Raw genomic sequence first — 22,619 nt, 5'->3', positions numbered from 1 at the left:
GTACGGCTGTGTCATATGGAATCCTCACAAAATATGTGACATCAAAAAAAAATTGAATATGTCTAGAAGAAACCAGTTCACTTCATATATCGTCGCTACGATAGGTATTGTTTCACCTAGTTCTCATCTTCATAGCCTTCAGCTTACTACTTTCTCTTTTCGTCGTCACGTCGCATCTTTAAAGATTTTTTACACTCGCATTCACTCTCCACGATTTCCTTTACTCGGCGACTACATCGCATCCGCCAAACCAACTTCCAGCAGACATCATCATGAGTTGAACATGACTCCTTTTAATCAGCGAACAAACTCGTATAAATGCAGTTTTTGTCCGCACCATTGAAATATGGAATGCGTTGCCCGGCCATATTAAATCTTTATCACGTGATGAATTCATTTTGTACATTAATAACCACTGATCTTCATGCTCTGTACATTTTGCGTTGTATTGTTGTATTGCAATTTTTCTTGTATTCTGTACCCACTCCTGCGATAGCCTATCAAGGCTGCAGTATGTTAAAATAAACAAATAAATAACAAGAGAAAGAAAGAAACATAAAAGAAAAAAGAAAATGGCTGATCCCTCCGTCTTAGGAATCGGTATAACACGAAAGTGAAACGTGTCTTCACAGAAGTAGTACTTATTGTGTAGTGATATACGAGAGCTTGGACAATGTCTATTCGTGTTTGGCAGCTATAACACCGTTTGACTGCATGCACCCATGTTGACGCCTAGTGGCATGTCTACATCGCGACGACTAACGTCCATGATCATGAATAAATCGTTGCGGTGGCTGAAGTTGTGAACATATATTTGGACACAGCGAATCGTGAATCCCGCGTAAAAATGACATCAACAAGCTCATAATCAACACTGGTACCCGATATGCACTTCCTCAAAACGTCGTCAATTAGGGAGAGAAACGGCACGGTGTGCGCTTTCTAGTAATGGGTAACCGACGCCTGTGCTCATGCATACACTATACATATTGCGCTTCAGCGACACGGGAGGCAGAGGTTCGTAGCTTGAGTCGCAAACGCGTGCGTCCCGCTGGCCTCTGTCTCGCTTCACCAAGGCACGACATTCGCCCGTCGAAATCGTGTCCTTTCTGCAATGCGTATTGCAGCAGTTTTGTGAGTAGGTGCTCTCGCAATCGAAGCAGTCGGCGGCGGAGAAATCCCGTTGGTGCGTGCGGAAGCTGCACGTGTTCTCTGGCTGCACTCGTTCGATGAGCCGGCGCACGCTAAAACGAAGCGAAAGGCAAAGAACGTAACTGCGTCTAGGGTGCCTCGGCGGCGCAGGCGTGGCTGGTGTCTCTCGCTGGTATCGAGACGCTTTAACCATGACCTCCGATATCGCATGTAATCTCGGAGTAAGCGCTAGTAAGTGTTGATCGTGACGCATTACACTTCTTTTCACCTCTCACAGACGGCGGCACCGGCCCGTCTACTTACACCGCCAACAGAGAGCACCATGCGAGAGAGAACGTGTGAAAGATATGAGGCGCGTTCGTGACGTGTCCGGCATCTGCGAAGCTTAGACAATAAAGAAAAAAAAGAAGGTAGCTTAGTTGGTAGAGCGTTGGGCGCTTACCTTAGGGGCCGCAGGGTCGTGGGTTCGACTCCCAGCGGCGGATCTTTCTCTTGGTTTTTTTTCTCCCGTTGGCGCCCATTTTATCAACGTCATATCCGTAACAGATGTACTTGGTGAACCACGGCATAAAATACTTTCGTGTTAAAAAGATCACAAAACGGTGAAACTACTGAAACTCGAAGTGGTGGCTCTTGCTTGCCAGCTGCGCTGTTTACTCAGATTGCACAGGCGTGGAACTGGCTGTAAATTTTCTTTTACTTATGACGATATTTCGCTGGAGAAGCCGCAGCTGCAGCCACGGGATTGCCGGCATCTGAGTCTTGTTTTGATGATGCTGTCGATATACCCAAGCAGCTCTTTGGTGACAGAGACAGCATCGAGCAGCATCCCCTAGCCGCTGTATGGAACCTTGGCCACGTCTCCATTTCGACCAACTTGGCCCGACAGTACAGTTTACCCTGAGGAGACTATCGGTCTTTTACTGCAAGAAGAGTCTCGAAAGCCTTGCCTCACAGCTCATCAACCCAGAAAGCCACACGAGACCTCCTACAGTTTTTGAAGAGAAGAGAATTGAGCAAGCACCTGTGATACGCTGCATAGCGCGCGTGTGTGTGTGTGTGTGTGTGTGTGTGTGTGTGTGTGTGTGTGTGTGTGTGTGTGTGTGTGTGTGTGTGTGTGTGTGTGTGTGTGTGTGTGTGTGTGTGTGTGTGTGTGTGTGTGTGTGTGTGTGTGTGTGCGCGCGCGCGCGCGCGCGCGCGTCTGTCTGTGTGCGCTGGTGGTTTTCCCCTCCTCATACGTAGGCTACCAAACTCGGCATAGTTTAGTTAACTTCCCTGCCTTCCTGCATTCTCTATCTCCCTCTCGTTCTCCTCTTTCTCCCTCTCTTAACGACATTAACATGGTACCGACATTCGAGGCTTCAGGCGATTGAGCCTTGCTGCGCGATGACCTTGAGCTCAGCACGGCCAGCGAATCAAGTGGTACAAGTTTTGGGAACTAAAAAGCCACACACATATAAGCAACGGCAAAGCGTGCGTGTTCAACAACGTGAGTGTGTATAGTGAGAGACCACATGGCCTCTCCGTGTTTACATCTGTGCGCGGCTGTAAATTATGCACTATTGCAGCCGCCGTGAACTCAAGACATGTAGAGTCACGTTTCCCCTGGACGACGCTCTCGCCATGCATTGTAAACAAGTGAGCGACGGAACGGCCCTCCCCCTCCTCGAGGACCCCGCCTCCCTTTGGGCAGTCTGCTGGAGGCTCTGTAACTACGAGCAGCTCAATGCAAGTTTCTCTTCCACCCTCTGATCCTGCGTTCTTGATATACAACAGTTTAGTCGACGAGGATGGGATCTCAGATGGTATATCCTATGGGACCGAAGATACTATCTCCGATTGAATCACGCCCCGCCACGGTGGTCCAGTGCTTATGGCACTCGACTGCTGACCTGAAGGTCGCGGGATCGAATCCCGGCCGCGGCGGCTGCATTTTCGATGGAGGCGAAAATGTTTGAGGCCCGTGTACTTAGATTTAGGTCACGTTAAAGAACCCCAGGTGGTCGAAATTTCCGGAGCCCTCCACTACGGCGTCTCTCACAATCACATCGTGGTTTTGGGACGTTAAACCCCATATATTATTATTATTATTGAATCACAAGACAAGTGTTAACATCTTGCTATGGTGAAACTAGACTGATCAATCATGGCAACATTGGCAGACCGAATAGCAGCATCAGAAGATCGCAGCGTGGTTACGACGTCGGTTGGAAGGCTTGCTGAGTTCAGTCCCGACACTGGAAGCATCGAAGTCTACATCGAAAGATTCGAGGTCTTCGCAAGCGCTAACAACATCGACGAGCTGAGGAAGGCGCAAGTGTTCTTAACAGTCCTAGGTGAAAAAGCCTGCGTGACACCACGAAGCCTTCTGCTGCCTAAGAGTCCTGCTAACTCCAAGTATGCTGATATCACGAAAGTGCTGCGTGAGCACTACGCACCACGGAGATCCATAGTCACGGAACGGTACAGGTTACATCGCAGGGATCAAGGCCAAAGTGAAACAAATGGAGAATTCGTCGTCGAGCTCAAGAAGCTAGCGGCAACATGCGAGTTCGGCAGCTTCCTTGAAGAAAGTCTTAGAGATCGGCTAATTTCGGGTCTTCGCAGCGAGGACATCCGATGCCGTCTGTTGTCGTTACCGAACAAGGAGGCGACATGGGAACGAGTTCGAAACATCGTCACCGCCATGGAAACCGCAAAGAACCGACACCAAAGAAAAATATCCTAGCTCCGGCGGACGTCAACTTGCAGAACACGCCGACGCCTAAACGGAAGCCAACGAGCAACAACAAAACAACGTCCACAATGGGGACTGCCACCTGTAAACCAGGGAAGCCGCGGAAAGAAGGGCTTTCTCGCGAGGGACAAGAAAAATGTTTCAGGTGTGGTGGTGAGCATTTTGCTAGGGCATGTCCATTTTTGCAGAGTCAGTGTTTAAAAGGTTCAAAAAAGGGCCATGTTGCTAAAATGTGTCGAACTAAACAAACGCATTGCATTGACCAAAGCACAATAGAAGCGAAGCTGTTGGCAATAGGGCATACCAGAGAGATGGTCAGACATCTCCTTTAATAGTAAAGCTACGCATAAATGGCAAAGAGGTTCCAATGAAACTTGATACAGGATCAACAGTGTCTCTAATGTCGGAAAGCGAATTCGAAAAATGTTTTCCCGATGCTGAGTGGTCCGCAACTGACGTGCGCTTGGTCCCATACAACAGAACACCTGTAAATGTGGAATGTTCCGCGCAAGTTGATGTGAGCTATGGCATGCAGCACCATGAGCTGCCGCTTGTAATAGCCAAGCATGAATAGAGCTTGAGGATGCCAACAGGTTTTGGGCGTAACTGGTTGTCGAAAATCAAGGTTATATTGGTCAGAAGTCGTACCTGTATAGAACGTTCAGACAGAAATTTCTCTTTTGAAAAAGTACCATGAAGTGTTTGCAAAAGGATACGGTACAATCAAGGGCTTCAGTGGGAGCATTGTTCTGAAAGAGAATGTGTCACCCCTTTTTTGTAAGGCTAGGCCAGTTCCATACGCCTTGTTGGAGCAAGTTGAAAAAGAATTGCATGACCTTGAGAGAGCTGACATCGAATATCGAGTCAAGCACAGTGAATGGGCGACCCCTCTTGTGATAGTGCCAAAGAAAGACAATTCTGTTAGGATATGTGGGGACTACAGAATTACTGCAAATCCGCGTATAGAGGTGGATCAGTACCCACTGCGTTTACCGGAAGACCTTTGCATCCGCAGTAGGAGGCGCAAATTTCACAGTTCTAGATCTCTCTAAGGCTTGCCTGCAACTTCAACTTGAACATGCCCAAAAGCTATTGACAGTGAACACTCATTTGGGTCTTTTTAGACTTAAAAGACTGCCGTACGGAGTAGCAAGCACTCCGGCAGTTTCCGAGTATTAATGGACCATGTTTTACGAGGAATTCCTGGCACTGCATGCTACGTAGATGATGTACTTACTTCAGGAAAAGATAAGCAAGAGTGCCACGAAAGAACCGAAAAAGTGCTTAAGAAGCTACGGTATCACGGAATCCGCGTTAATGCAGAAAAATGCTCGTTCTTTCAAAGAAAAGTGCGCTATCTGGGACACGTAATTGACAAGAATGGGTTGCACCCAGCACCAGACAAGGTGGAAGCTATCATGCATGCTCCACAACCAAAGGATCTTACACAGCTCAAAGCATTTTTTCGCCTTGTTAACTTCTATGCGAAGTTCATGCCAAATCTGACAACTCTACTTGAGCCATTACACAACTTGCTACGCAAAGAAAGTGCATGGAAATGGTGAAGTCAGTGTGACAAGTGTTTCAGAGAATGCAAAGAATTGCTGTCTAATAACCAGATATTGGAAATTTATGATGTCAGAAAAGATTTGCGTCTGACATGTGATGCGTCTGCATACGGCCTAGGGGCCGTGCTGTCTCATGTGGTTGATGGTCATGAAAAACCTGTTGCCTTTGCGTCTCGATCAATGACCCAAACTGAGCGCAATTACGCGCAAATCGAGAAAGAGGGACTTGCCATTATTTTTGGAATCAAGAAATTTCACAAGTACTTGTATGGTCGCAAGTTCAAAATTTTCACGGATCACCAGCAACCGACTGCTCTTTTTGACCCTAAGCGTCCAGCAAGCACTGTGGCTGCTGCGCAAGTGCACAGTTGGTTACACGTACTGTCAAATTACCGTTACCAGGTCACGTATAAGGCAGGACGTACGATTGGCAACGCTGATGGTTTGTCGATGCTCCCTCTGCCTGAAACTACTGAAGAGTCTGAAAGCATTTTTTAGGGGCGAAGCTCCTTATACCGTGGGTCTGTCGATCCTGCGTTTGTTTGTTTGTTTGTTTGTTTGTTTGTTTGTTTGTTTGTTTGTTTGTTTGTTTGTTTGTTTGTTTGTTTGTTTGTTTGTTTGTTTGTTTGTTTGTTTGTAGTAGCCACCTCGAGTTCGTGAGAAGCGCGCGTTCTGGTATGCAGTAGAAGAAGACGACGACGTTGACGAGTAAGACTCTCGTGCGTGTTCGCCTGTGTGGCGTTCTTTCTTATTTACTACGTCTCGTGTTTTCAACGACTCCCGAACACAATATTTCAGAAGTAACGCGCCATGAGGCTCCATCTTGGCGTGCTTTCTCTTTCGCTTGGAGTCGCCGGATGGAAGACAAGGCTACAGAGACCCACCCACGACATAGCCGTTAACTTTGCAGCGGTCGAGCGTCTTGGCAAAAGATTGCCGTTCTCTTATATTTTCTTTACTTGTTGTTGCCTTCTGTAGTTTCCCGCCTACCACGTAAGCCTAGCTGGTTTTCTGTCAAGCTTGTAGACGATGTGGAACGGGACCCCATACTTACTGCGATGGACGTTCTCTGTCTTACCGAGACGTGGAACGGCAAAAGACCGTATATCAAAGGATACGTTCTAGTCGTGTGCATCGATGATGCAGAGCGTCCTGCAGGTGGTGTGGCCGTATACGTCAAACAAAGAGAAAAGGCACAAGATCTGAAACTACTACCAACGGCACAGAGCCACAACGGTGAATATGCTGCCATCGATTTTGATGGATGCATCATCATGACCATGTACATTGCACCCAATTTGTCGAGTGGGAATATCAAGACATTCGTTGACCCGGCATTGTGTAATTATGACAAGTACAAGAATAGGCCATTTGTGTTAGTTGGTGACCTGAATGTCGATATTACCGAAAAGAACAATGAGTGGTTAATACAACATATGGCAGCCAAATATGCTCTAACGTGCACGTCCCTTGATCATATGAAACGAACGACCATCCGAGGGACGTGTATAGACCTGGTATTTTCAAATTTCCAATAGCAACCCGTACATGAACCGCTATCCCTTCATTTCACGGACCATAAAGCCGGTGTTATGAAGGGACAACGCAAGCCAAGCATCATCAAATTAAAAAAAAAAGTTTTTGTTTGTAATATACATACAGTGTTTTTCACTCTTTATATGATGATTGATGGGGCGTTACAGAGAAGATTCACGGTTTAGCGATGATTCCCTCCGGAGCTTCGCCCCACTCATCATCATTCACCACGTGGACATGCTGTGATTTTTTTTATATTTCACCAATTCAAGACCTTCCTGTCACAGTTAAAGTGGTTGAGCTAGAGACAGCCAGAGATGAAGTCCTCCGCGTTGTACGTGAATTCACATGGAGTGGTTGGCCAAACAAAGTTTCTGACGAGCTAAAGCCGTACTTTGTAAGGAAGTTAGGAATGAGTGTGCACGTGGGTTGTTTAGTGTGGAATGACAGAGCTGTGATTCCCGCTTCACTTCAAAGTGACGTTCTTGGACTGCTGCACGAAGAGCCCATCGGTGTCACTAAGATGAAGGCAGTCGCTAGATCAATGGTCTGGTGGCCTGCTATTGATCGCAGTATTGAGGAAATCACTAGAAAGTGTGATATTTGCTAGAGTATAGCTTCGTTCGGTCAGTCCACTCCATTGCAACCATGGAGATGGTGTCAGAATGCGTGGCAGAGAGTACACTTAGATTTTGCAGAGAAAAATGGCAAATCATTTCTCCTTGCCGTGGACTCCAATTCGAAGTAGCTAGAGGTGAAAATCATGAACTCCACAACAGCGCAAAAGACAATCAATGTAGTGAGATCTATGTTTGCTGCATATGGATTGCCACACAAAATTGTTACAGACAATGGCCTTCAGTTCAGAGCGCAAGAATTTGAGGACTTTCTAAAAGCAAACGGTGTGAAACACACGCGAACTCCTCCTTACCACCCACATCAACTGGGGCGGCAGAAAGAGCACTACAAACGCTGGAGAAGTCTTCTGCTGCAGGGAGTGAGTGACCAAAAGAAAAACCAGCAAACAACAATACAAGTGGATAACTTCGTGTTTGGGTACAGAACCACTCCCCATACATTCACAGGGCAGACGCCAGCTGAATTGTTCTTGAGAAGGAAACTGCGGATTGGCCTCAGTGGCGCAGCGGCTAGCGTGTCGTGCTCGGAAGGAAACTGCGCACGCGGCTCTGAATGCTCAAACCAGACCTTGCACAAAAAATGAACGAAGAAACAACGCACATAAAGGAGAGCGCAGACAAACACCGAGGTCGCTCAAGACAGTTTGAAAAAGGGGATCTCGTTTACGTAAGAAGCGTTCGAGGTGAAACCGTTAAGTGGTTTCCCGGAAAGATAGTCAACAAAAGGTCCGCCATGACATACCTAGTGTTTGTTTCGGGGCAAGTAAGATTGTGCCACGTGGACCATTTGCGCAGCCGCTGCGTGCCAGGCGATATCCCATTTCACGGGGACGATATAAGCTGCCCACAGACGGGTAATCGAAACGAAGCACATACGGTCGGCACGGCGCCGTCAGCTCCAGGCTTGATGCCGTCGCGTTCACACACGGAGCCCTCGGAATCGCCACCCAACACAGAAAGTGGAAACGGGAACGCTCTCAGGCGTAGTACGCGCACGAGACGTTTTCCTGAACGTCTGAATTACGACACCTTTAGTCTTAGGGGGGAGGAAGATGTTGGGAACTAAAAAGCCACACACATATATGCAATGGCAAAGTGTGCATGTTTAACAACGTGAGTGTGTGTAGTGAGAGACCACATGGCCTCTCCGTGTTTACATATGTGCGCGGCTGTGAATTATGTACTATTGCAGCCGCCGTGAACTCAAGGCATGTAGAGTCACGTTTCCCCTGGACGCCGCTCTCGCCATGCATTGTAAACAAGTGAGCGACGGAACGGCCCTCCTCCTCCTCGAGGACCCCGCCTCCCTCGGGGCAGTCTGCTCGAGGCTCTGCAACTACGAGCAGCTCAATAAAGTTTCTCTTCTACCCTCTGATCCTTCATTCTTAATATACAACAACAAGTACCCACGTGACCTTCTCCAAATCGTTGCACATGGTTTTGGCCTGCACCTGCCAATTTGTGTCGATCGAACAGCGTGGCTAGGTGACTCAGCCAAATCCGAGAGTTCAGTGGTCATATGCTGAGCTTATGGCGAGATATAAACAACACTCGTAGCTGCGCAGACCTCTAAAAATGTCGCGAATGACGTTCGTCGACTTTTTCCTGACGTGACCTAGCGTGAAGAATGTAGTAAACCAGAGAACGATTTCGCTCGCAGCCGTATTCGCAGAAAAATATCGACAATTTTTTCTGAGACATTCTGAGCCGCCTGTGGAAAAATAGCAGCGGTGGCATAAGGCAGTTGGACCTGCTTTTTTAGAAAAAGAAAAGCAGCTGTCTTGATATTCGCAAAATATCATTGTCTGGAACTTTATCCTCATTTCCTTAGTGTTGATTCGCAGCACCGCCCTTATAGAGAAAAAAGACAATACGCTTCTCAAGACCTCTTGAAGAATATTTCAGATGGATGGATGGATGGATGGATGGATGGATGGATGGACGGACGGACGGACGGACGGACGGACGGACGGACGGACGGACGGACGGACGGACGGATGGATGGATGGATGGATGGATGGATGGATGGATGGATGGATGGATGGATGGATGGATGGATGGATGGATGGATAGATAGATATTTCGACAGCTCATTCGAAATACTCAAACGCTGACACCTCGCCAAAGAATTTCGCACTACTGTATATTCAGTGCAGAGAGGGAGAAATAACATTTATTTGCATCCTTCGAGGATGACGGGGGAGAAGGCTTTGGCCTCTGCCCACATTCTTCTCCCTAACCGTCGGCCGGAATCCCTTGGGGCTCGGCGACGGTCTGGGCAAGACCGATGACGAGCAACCAAGAGCCGTACAGCCGCGGTCACATCTGGGTAGAGCGCGCGAGCAGCCGGTTCTTGCTCTTCGCGGCGACACCTTGAGGCAGTCGCGGGCTCTGACGTGGTGTGTCAGAACCATGCGCGGCCTAGTAGTCAGGCTGACCACGTCACAGCCCGAAACTGCCTCAAGGTGTCGCCCCGCAGAGCAAAAACCGGCTGCTCGCACGCTCTATACAGACGTGACCGCGGCTGTACATCACAGTGCCAAGTGTATATTCATCTCAGTGCTGACAGTGACATTACGTGCTCTCAAGGTGTCATTAAAGTCATTAAAAACTCAGTTTGTGTTTTTACCTCTTTTTTATTCTGTTTTAACTTTTTATATTTTTTTTTCTATATCTCTCTCTCTCTTTGTGTCTTTCAGTCCCCAATCCCCTTCCCCACGCAGAGTAGCAAGTCAGCGAATATACACACGCCGGCTAAATTCTCTGCAATTCAATAAAGAGTTCTCTCTCTCTCTCTCTCTCATCTCAGTAGGGACAAAGTCGTCCATTGTGCTAGAACAACAATGACATTATATAGCATTAGAACTGAGGTTATTGCGAGGCTACGGACCTCTAAAACAGGGCGGCGAGAGCATATGAAAGAATGTGCAGTCCAAATACAAACTCCTCCAAGCGTAGAACGTGCTTGTATACAGCTACGAAGCTAAGAGCGAGAAATACACCGCAACTTTAATGTAACTTCTCTATGTGTGTGCTCAAGTGAGCCTTGCCGAGAACAAAGGCGTCGAAACATATTTTTATACATTTGCTGAGCGCATCGTACGCATAGCCCGTGGCAAACTAAACCGCTCTCCCTCTCAAAGGCCATTGAAAGATCGTGCTCTCTCTGCGACATTTCAAGCCTTGGGAATTTAACGTCAGCTCTTGTTCTCGTTGTAATTTTTTATATTACCCTAATATCTGACGGACCTCACACGCTGACGCATGCCAGAACACGGTGTATGCGACGTAGGGTCGGTAGTTTTGTGAGCAGCGTCACTGAACAACAGTGTGGACTGGATGTTAAGCCGAAGATTATAATGACAATATGGTGACAACGGCTGATATCTCGCCGGTTTCGGCCGGTGCGAAGATAAACGACAAGAATGAAGTGACCCGCAAGCGAGAACCTGAATTTCAGAGGTAGGATATCCTATGACTGGGGTCCGATTCCGTGGAAGTCACGTGTGGTTTTTCGCTCTTTTGACCACGTCTGTCCTGGCCATCATGAACGTGAACTTCGGTTTCAAGTGCGGTTGAGTCATGTCTTTATCTGTCTGTCTGTGTGCCTGTGTCTCTTTGTGTGTGCGTGTCTGTGTGTGTGCGTGTGCGTGCGCGTGCGTGCGTGCGTGTGCGTGTATGCATATGTGGGTGTGCGCGTGCGTGCGTGCGTGCGTGCGTGCGTGCGTCTGTACATGCGTACGTGATAATCGTGAGAATTGTGATAATCGCGCAGGAAGCGAATTTGCAGCCTATGTGAGACGTTTCAGTTCAGATACTTGAAATGGGCACGCATATTCCGGTTGATACAAAGGTCGACAATAAGAAGGAAACCGTCCACGCTTCGGGAAACGAGCACCACGTGGTGGGAAACGACGACCAGCGAGTGAGGTGTGATTGTGTTGTTCTATGTACGACCATGTACATTCCTGTGTTTCGGTTTGTGCTGGTAGTGTTCCGTGTGTACGCGTGCATAGCTGAATGACTGCGGGCGAGTGGGTCCTTTGTTGTGTGTGAATATTTATGCGTATTCCCTCGCGTGCGTTCGCGTGCTTCTGCGCGCGCTGGCGCGTCCTTTGAGTGTTGTGAAAACGCGTGCGCGCACCAGGGCTTGTGCTAGGGTGATTATGTGCATGAATTGGTTCTATCTAAACTCTGATGGGAAAAAAGTCTTTTGGCTCTTCTTTGCCACATATATAACACTGACGTCGAATTCACTGGCGCAAATACTCAGACAGGGACGAAGAACACGTGACGCGGACAAGCGCACAGTGCGCTTGTCCGCGTCCTGTGTTCTTCGTCCCTGTCTGAGTATTTGCGCCAGTTAATTCAACTTCACCTTGTGGGAATCGAGCGCCCCCTCCCCTTTGGCGCCTCGTTTCCCAGCTAGCGTGTGCTGTCCCGCGCGGCTCGAGCGCCGGGAACCGCCGTTATAGGGCGACATGGCTACCGTGGCTACGCCTCCAGGCCTTTTTGCTTGGTGCAAGCCATGAGACAGCCTTCCCCACACGAGCGACGCGTCCGGACATGTACGGAGAATGCTCGCGCCACCACGCTAGCTTACGTCACTGCGCAACGCCTGTCCTCATTGGCCGCCAGTGACAACCCCCTTCCCCCATGAGTTCGCTTCTGTCTGTCGCTGGTTCTCCCGCGTGAGATGCTCTCAGGCCTGCAGAAGAGGTTGACGCGCTGCTCTAACAAGCGGCTTCTCGCTCGTGTGCTCGACTGCTGCCCTTTGTGTGACAGTCGTAGCGCCGCTGGCAAGCGTACCGTGTGAAGGCTGGCCCCAAGTCACGCCACCGGTACAACCTGCGGAAACGCACTTGAGCAAATTTTGTCCCACTAACAGGTAGCTGCACTTTATTTTATACCATGATAGTGAATGGAGAATAACCGCTAAGGCGCCCTGACACACGTCCGGAAGTGGTAGAAGGCCCTCTTGGTCGAAAATACCTTCTGACGTGTTGTGAGGCAGGCACCCTTTCGGACAAGCCGGCTATGCCGGGGGCGTTTCTGTCCACTCCTGCAACGCCCTGTCGTCTCCGGGCGCCTGGCTCTACCGTGCCAGCAGCCTGTTCCTGACCAGCTGGCCTGCTGTTCTTTGGTCCTTCCTGCTGTGGTCTCGTTACTGCCTTCTGCCCTGCAGCCACCTCCACCTTGCCTAACCCACCTGGCAGCTTCGGCAGCCGCCCTCGGCTGCGGGCGGCTGGTCCGCCCACTCAAGCTGTGGCCCAAGTCCCAGCGTGGTCGCTCCGCCTTCTGTTCCTGGCTACCTGCTGCTCCGGCATGCCGTTCCTCTGAGGCTTTTGGTGGAGCGCGAAAGGAAACACGGACACGAGAAGGCACACAGGAGCACCACACAGCGCTGTGTGGTGTTCCTGTGTGCCTTCTCGCGTCCGTGTTTCCTTTCGCGCTACACCAAAAGCCTTTCAAATGAGTAACCAACACGCCCACGTTGCAACCCTCGGTTCCTGTGAGGGCCGCGTCCCAGCAACTTCCGGCGGCTGGCTGCCGCATGCAACTTCAAGCCATGCCTCGCACGTTCCCGGCTGCCAACCTCTCCTGACCGGCGAACTTCAAGCCGGCTGGCTGCCCGCCCTTGTGCAGTCTTCCGGGTTCCTCCTGGGCTGCGGACCTTCTCCCGGCAGTCAACTCTCCTTGGCGGTGGAACTTGTCGTGGAACTTTTGTGTGACCTAAGACGACCACGAACTTGCATCTACGGGTGCGTCAGCTTCGTCTTTGTGCTGTGCGGCACCGTTATGCTCTCCTGGCCTTCTGGACGACACCACCCTTTCGGACACCGCCCCGTTGTCCAGCCCCCTTGCGGCTGAGCTGACCTTGCCATTTGGCCTCGGACAGCGTCTTTCACGGGCTGGGCTCGGTCTTTAAGAGAGGGGAATGTGGGAATCGAGCGCACCCTCCCCTTTGGCGCCTCGTTTCCTAGCTAGCGTGTGCTGGCCCCGCGCGGCTCGAGCGCCGGTAACCGCCGTTATTCGGCGACATGGCTACCGTGGCTATTCTGCCAGCCCTTCTTGCTTCCCCCATGAATTCAACCTTCCCCCATGAGTTTGCTTCTGCCTGGCGCTCGCTTGCCCGCGTGAGATGCTCTCAGGCATGCACGAGAGGTGGCCGCGTTGCTCTAGCAGGCGGCCTCTCGTTCGTGTGCTAGACTGCTGCCCTTTGTGTGATAGTCGTAGCGCCGCTGGCAAGCGTACTCGACCGGTCTTGTGGAGTTCTCTTTACAGCCTGCAAGCCCGTGACTGTCGTACTGTGCTGCATCTTTGGTTGTTTGTTGACAACCTGCCTCAAGTGCCTTTTCTGTGCCTTGTCGAAGAGTCGACGAACCTGGTCGTAGCGTCTTTGTTTGCTGCGGCAGTGGAGAACGTCGCGTCTATTCCCAGTCACCTCGCAGGATAAGCTTCGTGCAAAACCTATCCCTACAACCTATGTACCAACTAGCCCGACAGCAGACGCTACTAAGACATATGCATCTCTTTAAAGAGACACTTTAACTCTCACTTGCGTAGCCGGGAGAGGGGAGGAGGGGGGCATTGGTTGAGTCCAAACTCCTCCTCTCTTTCAACATTCTTCAATTTTGCATGTAGATATATGCATGTACGCATACAAATGCCCGTAAAACATGCATAAAGTACGGTGAAACCACCTGCCCCTCCTTCCCGAAAAAAAATTCTCGCTACACTACTGTTAACTCTCTTTCGGAGACTCATGCGTCCCATGACTCTCCGAAAGGGAGTTAACGTGTCTCTTTAGAGACAGTTTTACGTGTGAGAGATATATACGCCGCAAAAAAGAATCAAAGAACTACTTTATTTCTTACAGCAGATGTTTCAGTGTTAGGGGGATCCTTCCCCCCTAGCGCTGGAACTCGGCTTGAGGAAGTGTATATTCGGGCGTATGTGAACGTTTGGGTTTATTTATGTGTACGTGAGAATGCACCGCCTACTTGTATCAGCTTGTGCTCATCCTTTATTACCTATGTCCGTACGTAGGTCTCAGTATGGTTGTATATGTTTTATGCATGCTCGTGCATGATTTACCTCGATGCGCTTTTGCGTCGGCGTGGCCGCACGTGAGTGGTACTGCATAGTTTAGTTCAAACGTTCATGTGTGTGCTCATTTTCAATACACAAGTCGGGTGGCTGAGCGTTCATGCGATGATAAGATGAAATTTACCAAACTTAAAGGTGGAGATGGACTCCAGGAAAGGTGTACCACTGGGTGCTTGCTTTCGGTGCATTAGCGTACGCCCTGGGGATGTTCGCTACCAACGAAGAGAGTAAGTGAAACCCAATGACATTCACATTTTACATCTTTTGCTTTCTTCGTAAAAACTGTTCTATAGGCAATTTTACGGACGGATTTCGGTGCCGCCATGCTGGGCTGTTAACGTTGCCGTGTTTTATCTTGAACAACTAAGCGAACAGTGTTACGGTGGGCGTATACACATGAAAACTGTTCGGCTCGTGCAATCGGCGTTTCCTGACTTTATCAGTTCGCGTCAGGGGATACAAAAATAAGAAAACATTCGTTTAACAGCCCATGATGGCGGCGCCCATATGGCTTACGTAACATAGTCTATAGGTGAGCGGTGAAGGGGCGTCGTCTTTTTAATGACACTAGCAACGAGTGATAGTCTTGCACCCGTCCAAGCACTTCCGGTCGAGCACTTACTTCCGGTTTCCCGAATACTCAAAAATTGCGTATTAAAAAATACAACTTGTACGAAATCGAATTGTTGTGGTACAAGTTAAGATGTCTTCATGGGTACTTATCATATCGGAGAACAGGTTTACTTAGAAGGAGGGTCATTAAAAAGTGACGACAAAATTAAAGCTCATTGAATGAGATCCGTGAAAGAGCAGACTGATTTATTGTGAGCAGCCAGGATCGTTGAGGCACATGGTGGAGCAGATCTCAACCACGCGCTCCTTTCTGCGTGGCCTCCGAGATCCGCTAAGACAGTGCGGCGAAAGAAAGAGTTAACCCAAATAATGCACCAGAGAACAGGAATGGTGAGGTGCTAGTGCCAATACCAGACATTTAAGTCAAGGGCTAGGGTTTTCTCCACTTTTTTATGTCACACTTTGAAACCAACCTTTCTTTGCGTGTTTTTGCTGGGTTTGGCACGAATGGAGCACTCGCTCGACGTGGCCGTTAGAGAACATGAGGTGTTCAAAATTAACCCTGGTCCCCAATTACGACGAGCCTCATAAACATATCATTGCTTTGGCACGTAAAGCGACGACATTTAATTTGTTTTTCTTGCCTCAGTACAAAAGTGGAGGATGCGTGCCTCTCAACCTTGCACATCCGAAAAAGACAGGCGCGTGTTCTGCCTGCTTCGGCATATGCGCGGATATCGGGGCACATATTGAGTGGGTGCACTTCACCGGAGTAAGTTTTACTAACGTATCATGCTGGTACACGAGAAAACAAAAGTATCATTTGTATATGCTCGCTACACCTAAGTCGTTTTGTTCACTCGCGATAGATAAGTGGAACGACATGCACAGCCGACAAGGAGAATTGCGCGCATCCGGAAAATTGCAACTTTGCGAAAATTTGATGTCAGACACGCGTTTTAGTGGTCGCAGGACGCGCGTGCCGTGGGGCAGTTCGAGACACTGACGAGTGCTGGAAAGAAGATGCAAGACACCGTGCCGGTGCCCCTGAAAAACAACCTAACAAAAGAACTCTGCGCTTACGCATCACTTATAGAACTCCAAAATCAGACTCTGCGCGGATTTTTGCTTAAGTGAGCAGCTCAATAGCCTTACGTTCGTCAAATTTTGAAGATAAAGATTAACAAGATCACTTATCACTACCGGGAAATGCATCGAGCGCCCAAGCGACCTTGGTGGTCAGTCAACAACTGCACGCCTGGTAGTCGCAGACTCCTATAGCTTAGAAAAAATTCAGGCATGTCATTAACAGGATATACACGTTATCCCAAGCTAGGACACGTAAATCATTTTAAAATATAAGCAAATGGGTCACAGAGGTGTCGCTGATGTTCGTTAAAGTATTTCCTCATTCGCATTTGAGCAGCTACCGTTGAAGCTACGCCGCACTTCTGTGCGATGCAATGAGTTCAAAAACCAAATCGTAGGAGTTCGTTTCTATGCTGTGAGCGTCCCTACACCTTTCCGTGCGACTGTCTGAGAATAACACAAACGCGAAATCGGTCCGGTGCACTTGCTTAACGCTTGACGTGGGTGTAAGCGTAAGGTCTCGATAAAAAAAAAAGGAAAACAGGTTGCTCATGTCCGAGAAGAGAAGAGAAGAATTTGTAGAGAAGGAAAAGCACGGAGGTATGATCTCGTGCAGAGTAAAAAAATGTCGTTTCGCGAGTCGGAAACGGTCGGACCATGTAAACGATGAATGAACATGCGCGAGCGAGTTGATCGTCACTGTTCGTGCTGATATATTTGTTATCCGAATCTTTTAAACGGATCATCCAAAAGCGATTGAGGCCTTATATAGTACCAAGGTTGAAGTTACCGTAGCGTATATATTTGATCAGCTGCCGCGACCAACCATATCCGAACAGCTTGAGGTTTTATTAGCATCCTGCAAGCAGGGCATGAGAAGTTGAATTCTGCTATTCTTTTCTCGTCAGTCGACTTGACGTAGACTTTTCTTGGGTCTTTGCTAAGCCCGAAAGGCTGGAGCACGAATGGGATAACGAGCACGGCATAATAAGAGCAGCACGTAGAAGAGACGACACTGAATGCAGGGATGTGGCCCACCGCAACAACTTTGTCGGCATCGACGATAAGCGTGACATAGTACCCAACATGAGTCAGAATTGTGCTCAGAGGCAAGGGCAATGTAACACGAAGTTATAAATATTAGTCTCACAACACGTTGAAATGCGACAAGCGTATGTGGTGTGGTCGCATTAAACTAATGCTTTTCGCATCGCTACTCAAAAAAAAGCGACTGACTTTACGAACTTCTATTATAAAGAGGAAAAAATGAGGTTACGCAACGTCGACCATATCGTCCCGGTCAATTTCCCCCATGAATTATCGAACAAACACAACACACACTGCTGCTAGGGCGACGACAGTCCACCGGCATCCACAGTTCGGGGCTTCGTCCGTTCGCCGCCAACGCTGTTCGATCTCGAGGATAATACGCCAAAATGACACTATCTGAGAGAAAGAGCTGCATTGCTCCGGCAGGAAATGCGTACTTAGATCGGCCGGGCGCGGTCGCGGGTGTCCTATCTCTACAGGGACTGGCGGACAGCTCATATTTTGCCGATGATGGTAGAGGGTAGATGGTAGAGAATATCGTAGCGTAGCCATAAAGTATAGCTGGGAAGGGGGGGGGGGGGGTAGTGATTCTTAATATATAAAAAAAAAGGAATGGAAGGAAAAAGAGAGCCCCGCAACTGTCTCTCTCAGTGGAGGACACCTCAGCAGTAGCTCTCAGGTGGGAGTGATAAGGAGGGATTAAAAGGATAATAGGAAGCAATGGGGGGATCCGGTCAGCGAAGTTCAGGGACGGGGCCACAATCGGCTAGAGGCACGAGGACATCACGAACGGGGCGAAGCGCCTATCGGTGAGAGGTGCTCGGCGTGGCAGACGAAGCAACCATCATGACACGACGATCGGCGAGATGCGGATGACATCACGGAGAGGCAGGGTGTCGGAACGAAATATTTTTCGTTTTGGTTTTAGTTTCGGTCCACCGCAAAAAGTTCCGTTGCGTTTCTGTTTCGAAACAAAAAAATAAAATGTTCCGTAACGGTTCGTAACGGTTTTTCTGTGCAAAAATTTGAAGTTAAGGTAATAAAAAATGGATTTGTGTTACAGTTACTTGCCCTCCTCTTAATTAAGAAAGTGCGGCAGGGGTAAAGTACGTTCTTTCCACGTTCTTCAGAGGAGTGGAAGAAACTGTACCACGAATTTCTACCAACTAGCACAAACCAGCACTATACCGTTCAAAATCATAGTATTTATTTTCTCAAAAGTCAATAACGACAGTTTTTAGCGGGCTCAATAAATTCGCCAGGCCTGCGCGGAAGACGCAGCACAGTCACAGCGTAAGCTGGAACAGCGGCCTAGAGCCCGTTCTATACTCTCTTGAGGAAACTAATACAAGTACACCTGCAAGGTACCCACTACGCCATAAATCATCATAATTTTTCGGTAGCAGCGAAGCACTAACTATGCCATTTTTCGTCATTCTTCGTAGATTCGTGGTACCTGCTACACATATGTGAGGCATTACGTGCACTTTGTGCTGTGGCTAATGACGATGAAAAAATTATGGCTGAGCCCTTTGTAACGGGTTGAAAGCATTCAACACATGACTCCTTGAGCAATTCGCATTGTGTGACGCCAGGTTGCTATTTTACCCTTCTGCCACGCTATATAACATATGTTAACACGATCCCTTGGCCGACATGATGCCTGTATGGAGTATTTTTGCTGAGAAGTTACAGGCACCAGCGTGACACTGTGGTGGAATACTCGACTGCCACGCACAGGGCGCGGGTTAAAATCCCATCCGATCCTAGAAATTTGTTTCTCATTTCATTTTTTTTTGTTATTTCACGCGATAGCGGTACGGACACCGGCGGCGGCGGACAACTATGGCGCCAAAAGCGGCTGTTGTGATCTCATAACGGCATAACAAACTTCGGTGCTGACCATGCCCTCTCCAAGCTGGCCTACGTGATAGGCGCGCAAAACTCCATTTGCGTTAATGTAAACATCTCTTGTTGCCACTGTTTTCGTTTTTCGCACAATTTCAACATATATTACAGCGAAAGCTGTTATGAGATCATTTCACCGGCCGTTTTTGGCGCCGTAGTTGTCCGCCGCCGCCGCCGCCGGTGTCCGTAACCAGTATCGCTCGAAATAAGAAAAAAAACGAAATAAGAAAAAAATTCCAGGATGGTACGAGGTTCGAACCTGGGCCCTCTGCGTGGGAGCCCAGTATTCAACCTCTGAGCCATGCCGGTGCTTGAAACTGCTTTGCAAAAAGGTCCTATACAGGCTTCATGTCGGGAAGGAACCACATTAGCATATGCAATATAGCGTGGTAGAAGAGTAAAATAAGCACCAAGCGTCGCACAACGCGAATTCTGTAACCAGGCGTCACACAATGCGAATTGCGCAACGAGTACGTTGTTGAATGCTTCGAACCCATTACAAAGGACTCTGCCATAATTCTTCATCGTCATCAGGCACAGCATCAACAAAGTGCGCATAATGCCTTACATGCGTTTAGCAGGTACCAACGCTCTCCGTAGAATGACGAAAAATGGCACAGTGCCTACTGCCCTACTTCTCAAAAATTACAGTGATTTATAGCGTAGTGGGTTCCCCGCAAGTGCACTTGTATTGGTTGCCAAGGAAGCCCATAAGCGCATGATCCACTGCCTCGGGGTCTCAGTGAAATTACAATGATTTATAGCGTAGTGGGTTCCTCGCAAGTGCACTTGTATTGGTTGCCAAGGAAGCCCATAAGCGCATGATCCATTTCCTCGGGGTCTCAGTAAAGTTCTTCCCCCCCCCCTCCGTCTCTCTTTCACGTCAACGTATGTTATACAGCATGACGGGAGAGGGAAATAGCGACCGGGCGTCACCCAATGCATATTACATAACTGGTGGGCCGTTTAAAGATTCCAACCCATTACAAAGGGCTGAGCCATAATTCTTCATCGTCATCAGTTATCGCGTCAAGAAATTGCACATAATGCCTTACAGACGTGTAGCTTGTGCCTCGCTCTCCGCAGAATGACGAATAATGGCTGAGTATGTGCTTCCCAACTTCTCAAAAATTGTGATTTATGGCGTAGTGGGTACCTTTCTAGTGTACTTGTATTGTAGCCCCAAGAGAACTTAACAGGCTCTAGAAACGCCGCTCTTCCAGCTTTCGCTGTGACTGTGCTGCGGTTTCAGCGCAGGCCTGGCGTTTTTTTGCTTTGGAATTCCTGCCTGAGGTACGCGCGAATACTGTACTCTGAGATGTGCATAAATGCTCACGTTGCATGACCTCAGTTGTTCCGGATTGCCAAGCTTTCTCGTGAACCGAAAAACGATTGAAAACATTTCGGTTTCCCTCCAGAACGAAATAACACATAAAGTTTCGGTTACGTTTTCGTTCCGGTCAAAAATATCATTTTTTTTTCGTTTTTCGTTTTTGGTTTTCGCTCCGTTCCGACACCCTGCGGAGAGTCGAACCTCGATCGGTGAGCGGTGCTCGGCATCGCGGACGACGCAACCGTAGGTCATCAAATCCTCCGACCGAATCAAGGGGGTGGGAAAGAAAAATGATGGTGAATGTGAGGAGGAGAGAGGGTAAAGCATAGCATAGCCATTTATAGTTAGTGTAGCAAAGGGGCGGGAATGGGAATTGAGGGTGAGGAGGAAAAAGTGGAGAGAGAAAGGAGAGGAGAGGGTAAAGCACAGCATAGCCACGTATAGTATTATAGCAAGGAGTGGGAAAGGAAAATGAGACTGAGGAGTGGAGAAAGGAGGAAGGAGACTATGGCATAGTTTAGCGGAGTAGAGTCCGAGGTTGCAGACATGCAGGTGGTCAAGCGGAGAGGAGAACGGGGTGATCGCAGACGAGGAGCAGCGGCGAAGGTGGTCGGGCGGAGTCGGGCGTTCGAGAAGGCAACGCGCATCCGCGCCATGCGCAGGTGGTGTGACGTAGGGGCCTAGCCAGAATTCTTTTTCGGGAAGGAGGGGGGGCACCTCCTCGATCTGAAGTGGGGATCAGGCAGGCGAATGTTATCGAGTGTCATTTTGAGCTCTGTATGCCATAACAAAAAAATTTCGGGGGGGGGGGGGGGCACGGGCCCGGTGTGACCCCCTGGCTGCGCCACTGGTGTGACGCCACTGATGGCGTCCTAGCTTTTCATTACATTGCACTCCATCGCTGAGGCTTCCCCTCAGCTACGCGGTTTGCTGGCGTTTAGGAAGTCAGTTTAAGCCACGCATAACTGTTTTATCTGCGCGCACTCGTTCGGTTGTTCTTTAAGTTCCGCAGAATCTTTTCAACAACCGAAACCTTCAGACCTTGCCCTTCATTACTGCGAAGTTGGGGTTTCGGGTGCTAGTGTAGAGAATTTACAACAGGTATCAGAAAATTCACCTCCTATTTTCTACGTTCTTACAATCTTAACTCACTGCAATATGTCCCGTGTGAGATTAGATTGTTCGGTTCTTTCTTCAATTGTATGGTGACACAGCCATTTCGTCTGTTTCTTGCAACGATGACACGGGTTCGATTTTCAGCCGCGGCGGCCGCACTCCGAAGGGTCGAAGTGTAAGAACACCCATGTATTTAGATTTAGATGAACATTAACTAACCCTAAACTCTCAGTAATTCCGGAGTACACTCACTCCCCCATTCAGGGTGCCTCATATTCTAACTTGAATGAGGCAGAATATTTATTTATTTATTTATTTATTTATTTATTTATTTATTTATTTATTTATTTATTTATTTATTTATTTATTTATTTATTTATTAGGGTACTTTTTACTGGACCATATGCGGAGTTCCTTCAACGACAGCCCCTTTGGTCTTAAGCAAAGGCAGGTAAGCTACCGGCGGTTACATGGCACTGGGTGTTACGGCCAGTCCTACTACAAATACATATTTGGATGTGTTAGGTAAATACTTACCACGACGCAATCCCTTCATCGTTTAGTCGAAGGATAGGCGTTTTCTGTGGACTTTGCGGTCAATAATGTCTCGAAAATTATGACTATGTGACCTCATTAATTTAGCACTTGATGTTTCTCTGTGTGTCCTTTCTTTTCTTCCTTTCGCCAGTGCTCTTCACAAGGCAGCGCCTGCACATTCAGGTGTATTTCTGCGCGATGAAAATTAAAGATGCGTCGCATGCAAATATTATAATAGCTCAGTGAAACCTCGGTGATACGATCACAGCCCA

General features: G+C 48.5%; 1 protein-coding gene across 20 annotated transcripts in view; it reads left to right on the top strand.

The window, feature by feature from the left end:
- LOC119373848 (protein-cysteine N-palmitoyltransferase HHAT) overlaps positions 1-22,619 on the top strand; it is a 120,580-nt gene that overhangs the window by 60,662 nt on the left and 37,299 nt on the right. For 2 of the 20 annotated variants that reach the window (XM_049410941.1, XM_049410934.1), the window contains exons 2-3: positions 14,877-14,968; positions 22,194-22,261. The exons of 15 other annotated variants lie outside the window; for them this stretch is intronic. In XM_049410941.1, the coding sequence (XP_049266898.1) occupies positions 14,877-14,968; positions 22,194-22,261 (160 nt within the window). Of the gene's footprint in view, positions 1-10,910; positions 11,094-11,439; positions 11,562-14,876; positions 14,969-22,193; positions 22,262-22,619 lie in introns of those variants that run through there. 3 more of the 20 variants (XM_037643917.2, XM_037643916.2, XM_049410936.1) reach the window with 3 other exon arrangements.

Source organism: Rhipicephalus sanguineus, chromosome 11 (genome assembly GCF_013339695.2).
Source record: "Rhipicephalus sanguineus isolate Rsan-2018 chromosome 11, BIME_Rsan_1.4, whole genome shotgun sequence".
In the NCBI taxonomy this organism is placed as follows: Eukaryota; Metazoa; Arthropoda; class Arachnida; order Ixodida; family Ixodidae; genus Rhipicephalus; species Rhipicephalus sanguineus.
The sequence above is the reverse complement of the archived record's forward strand: the minus strand, read 5'-3'. Positions and strand labels throughout refer to the sequence as shown.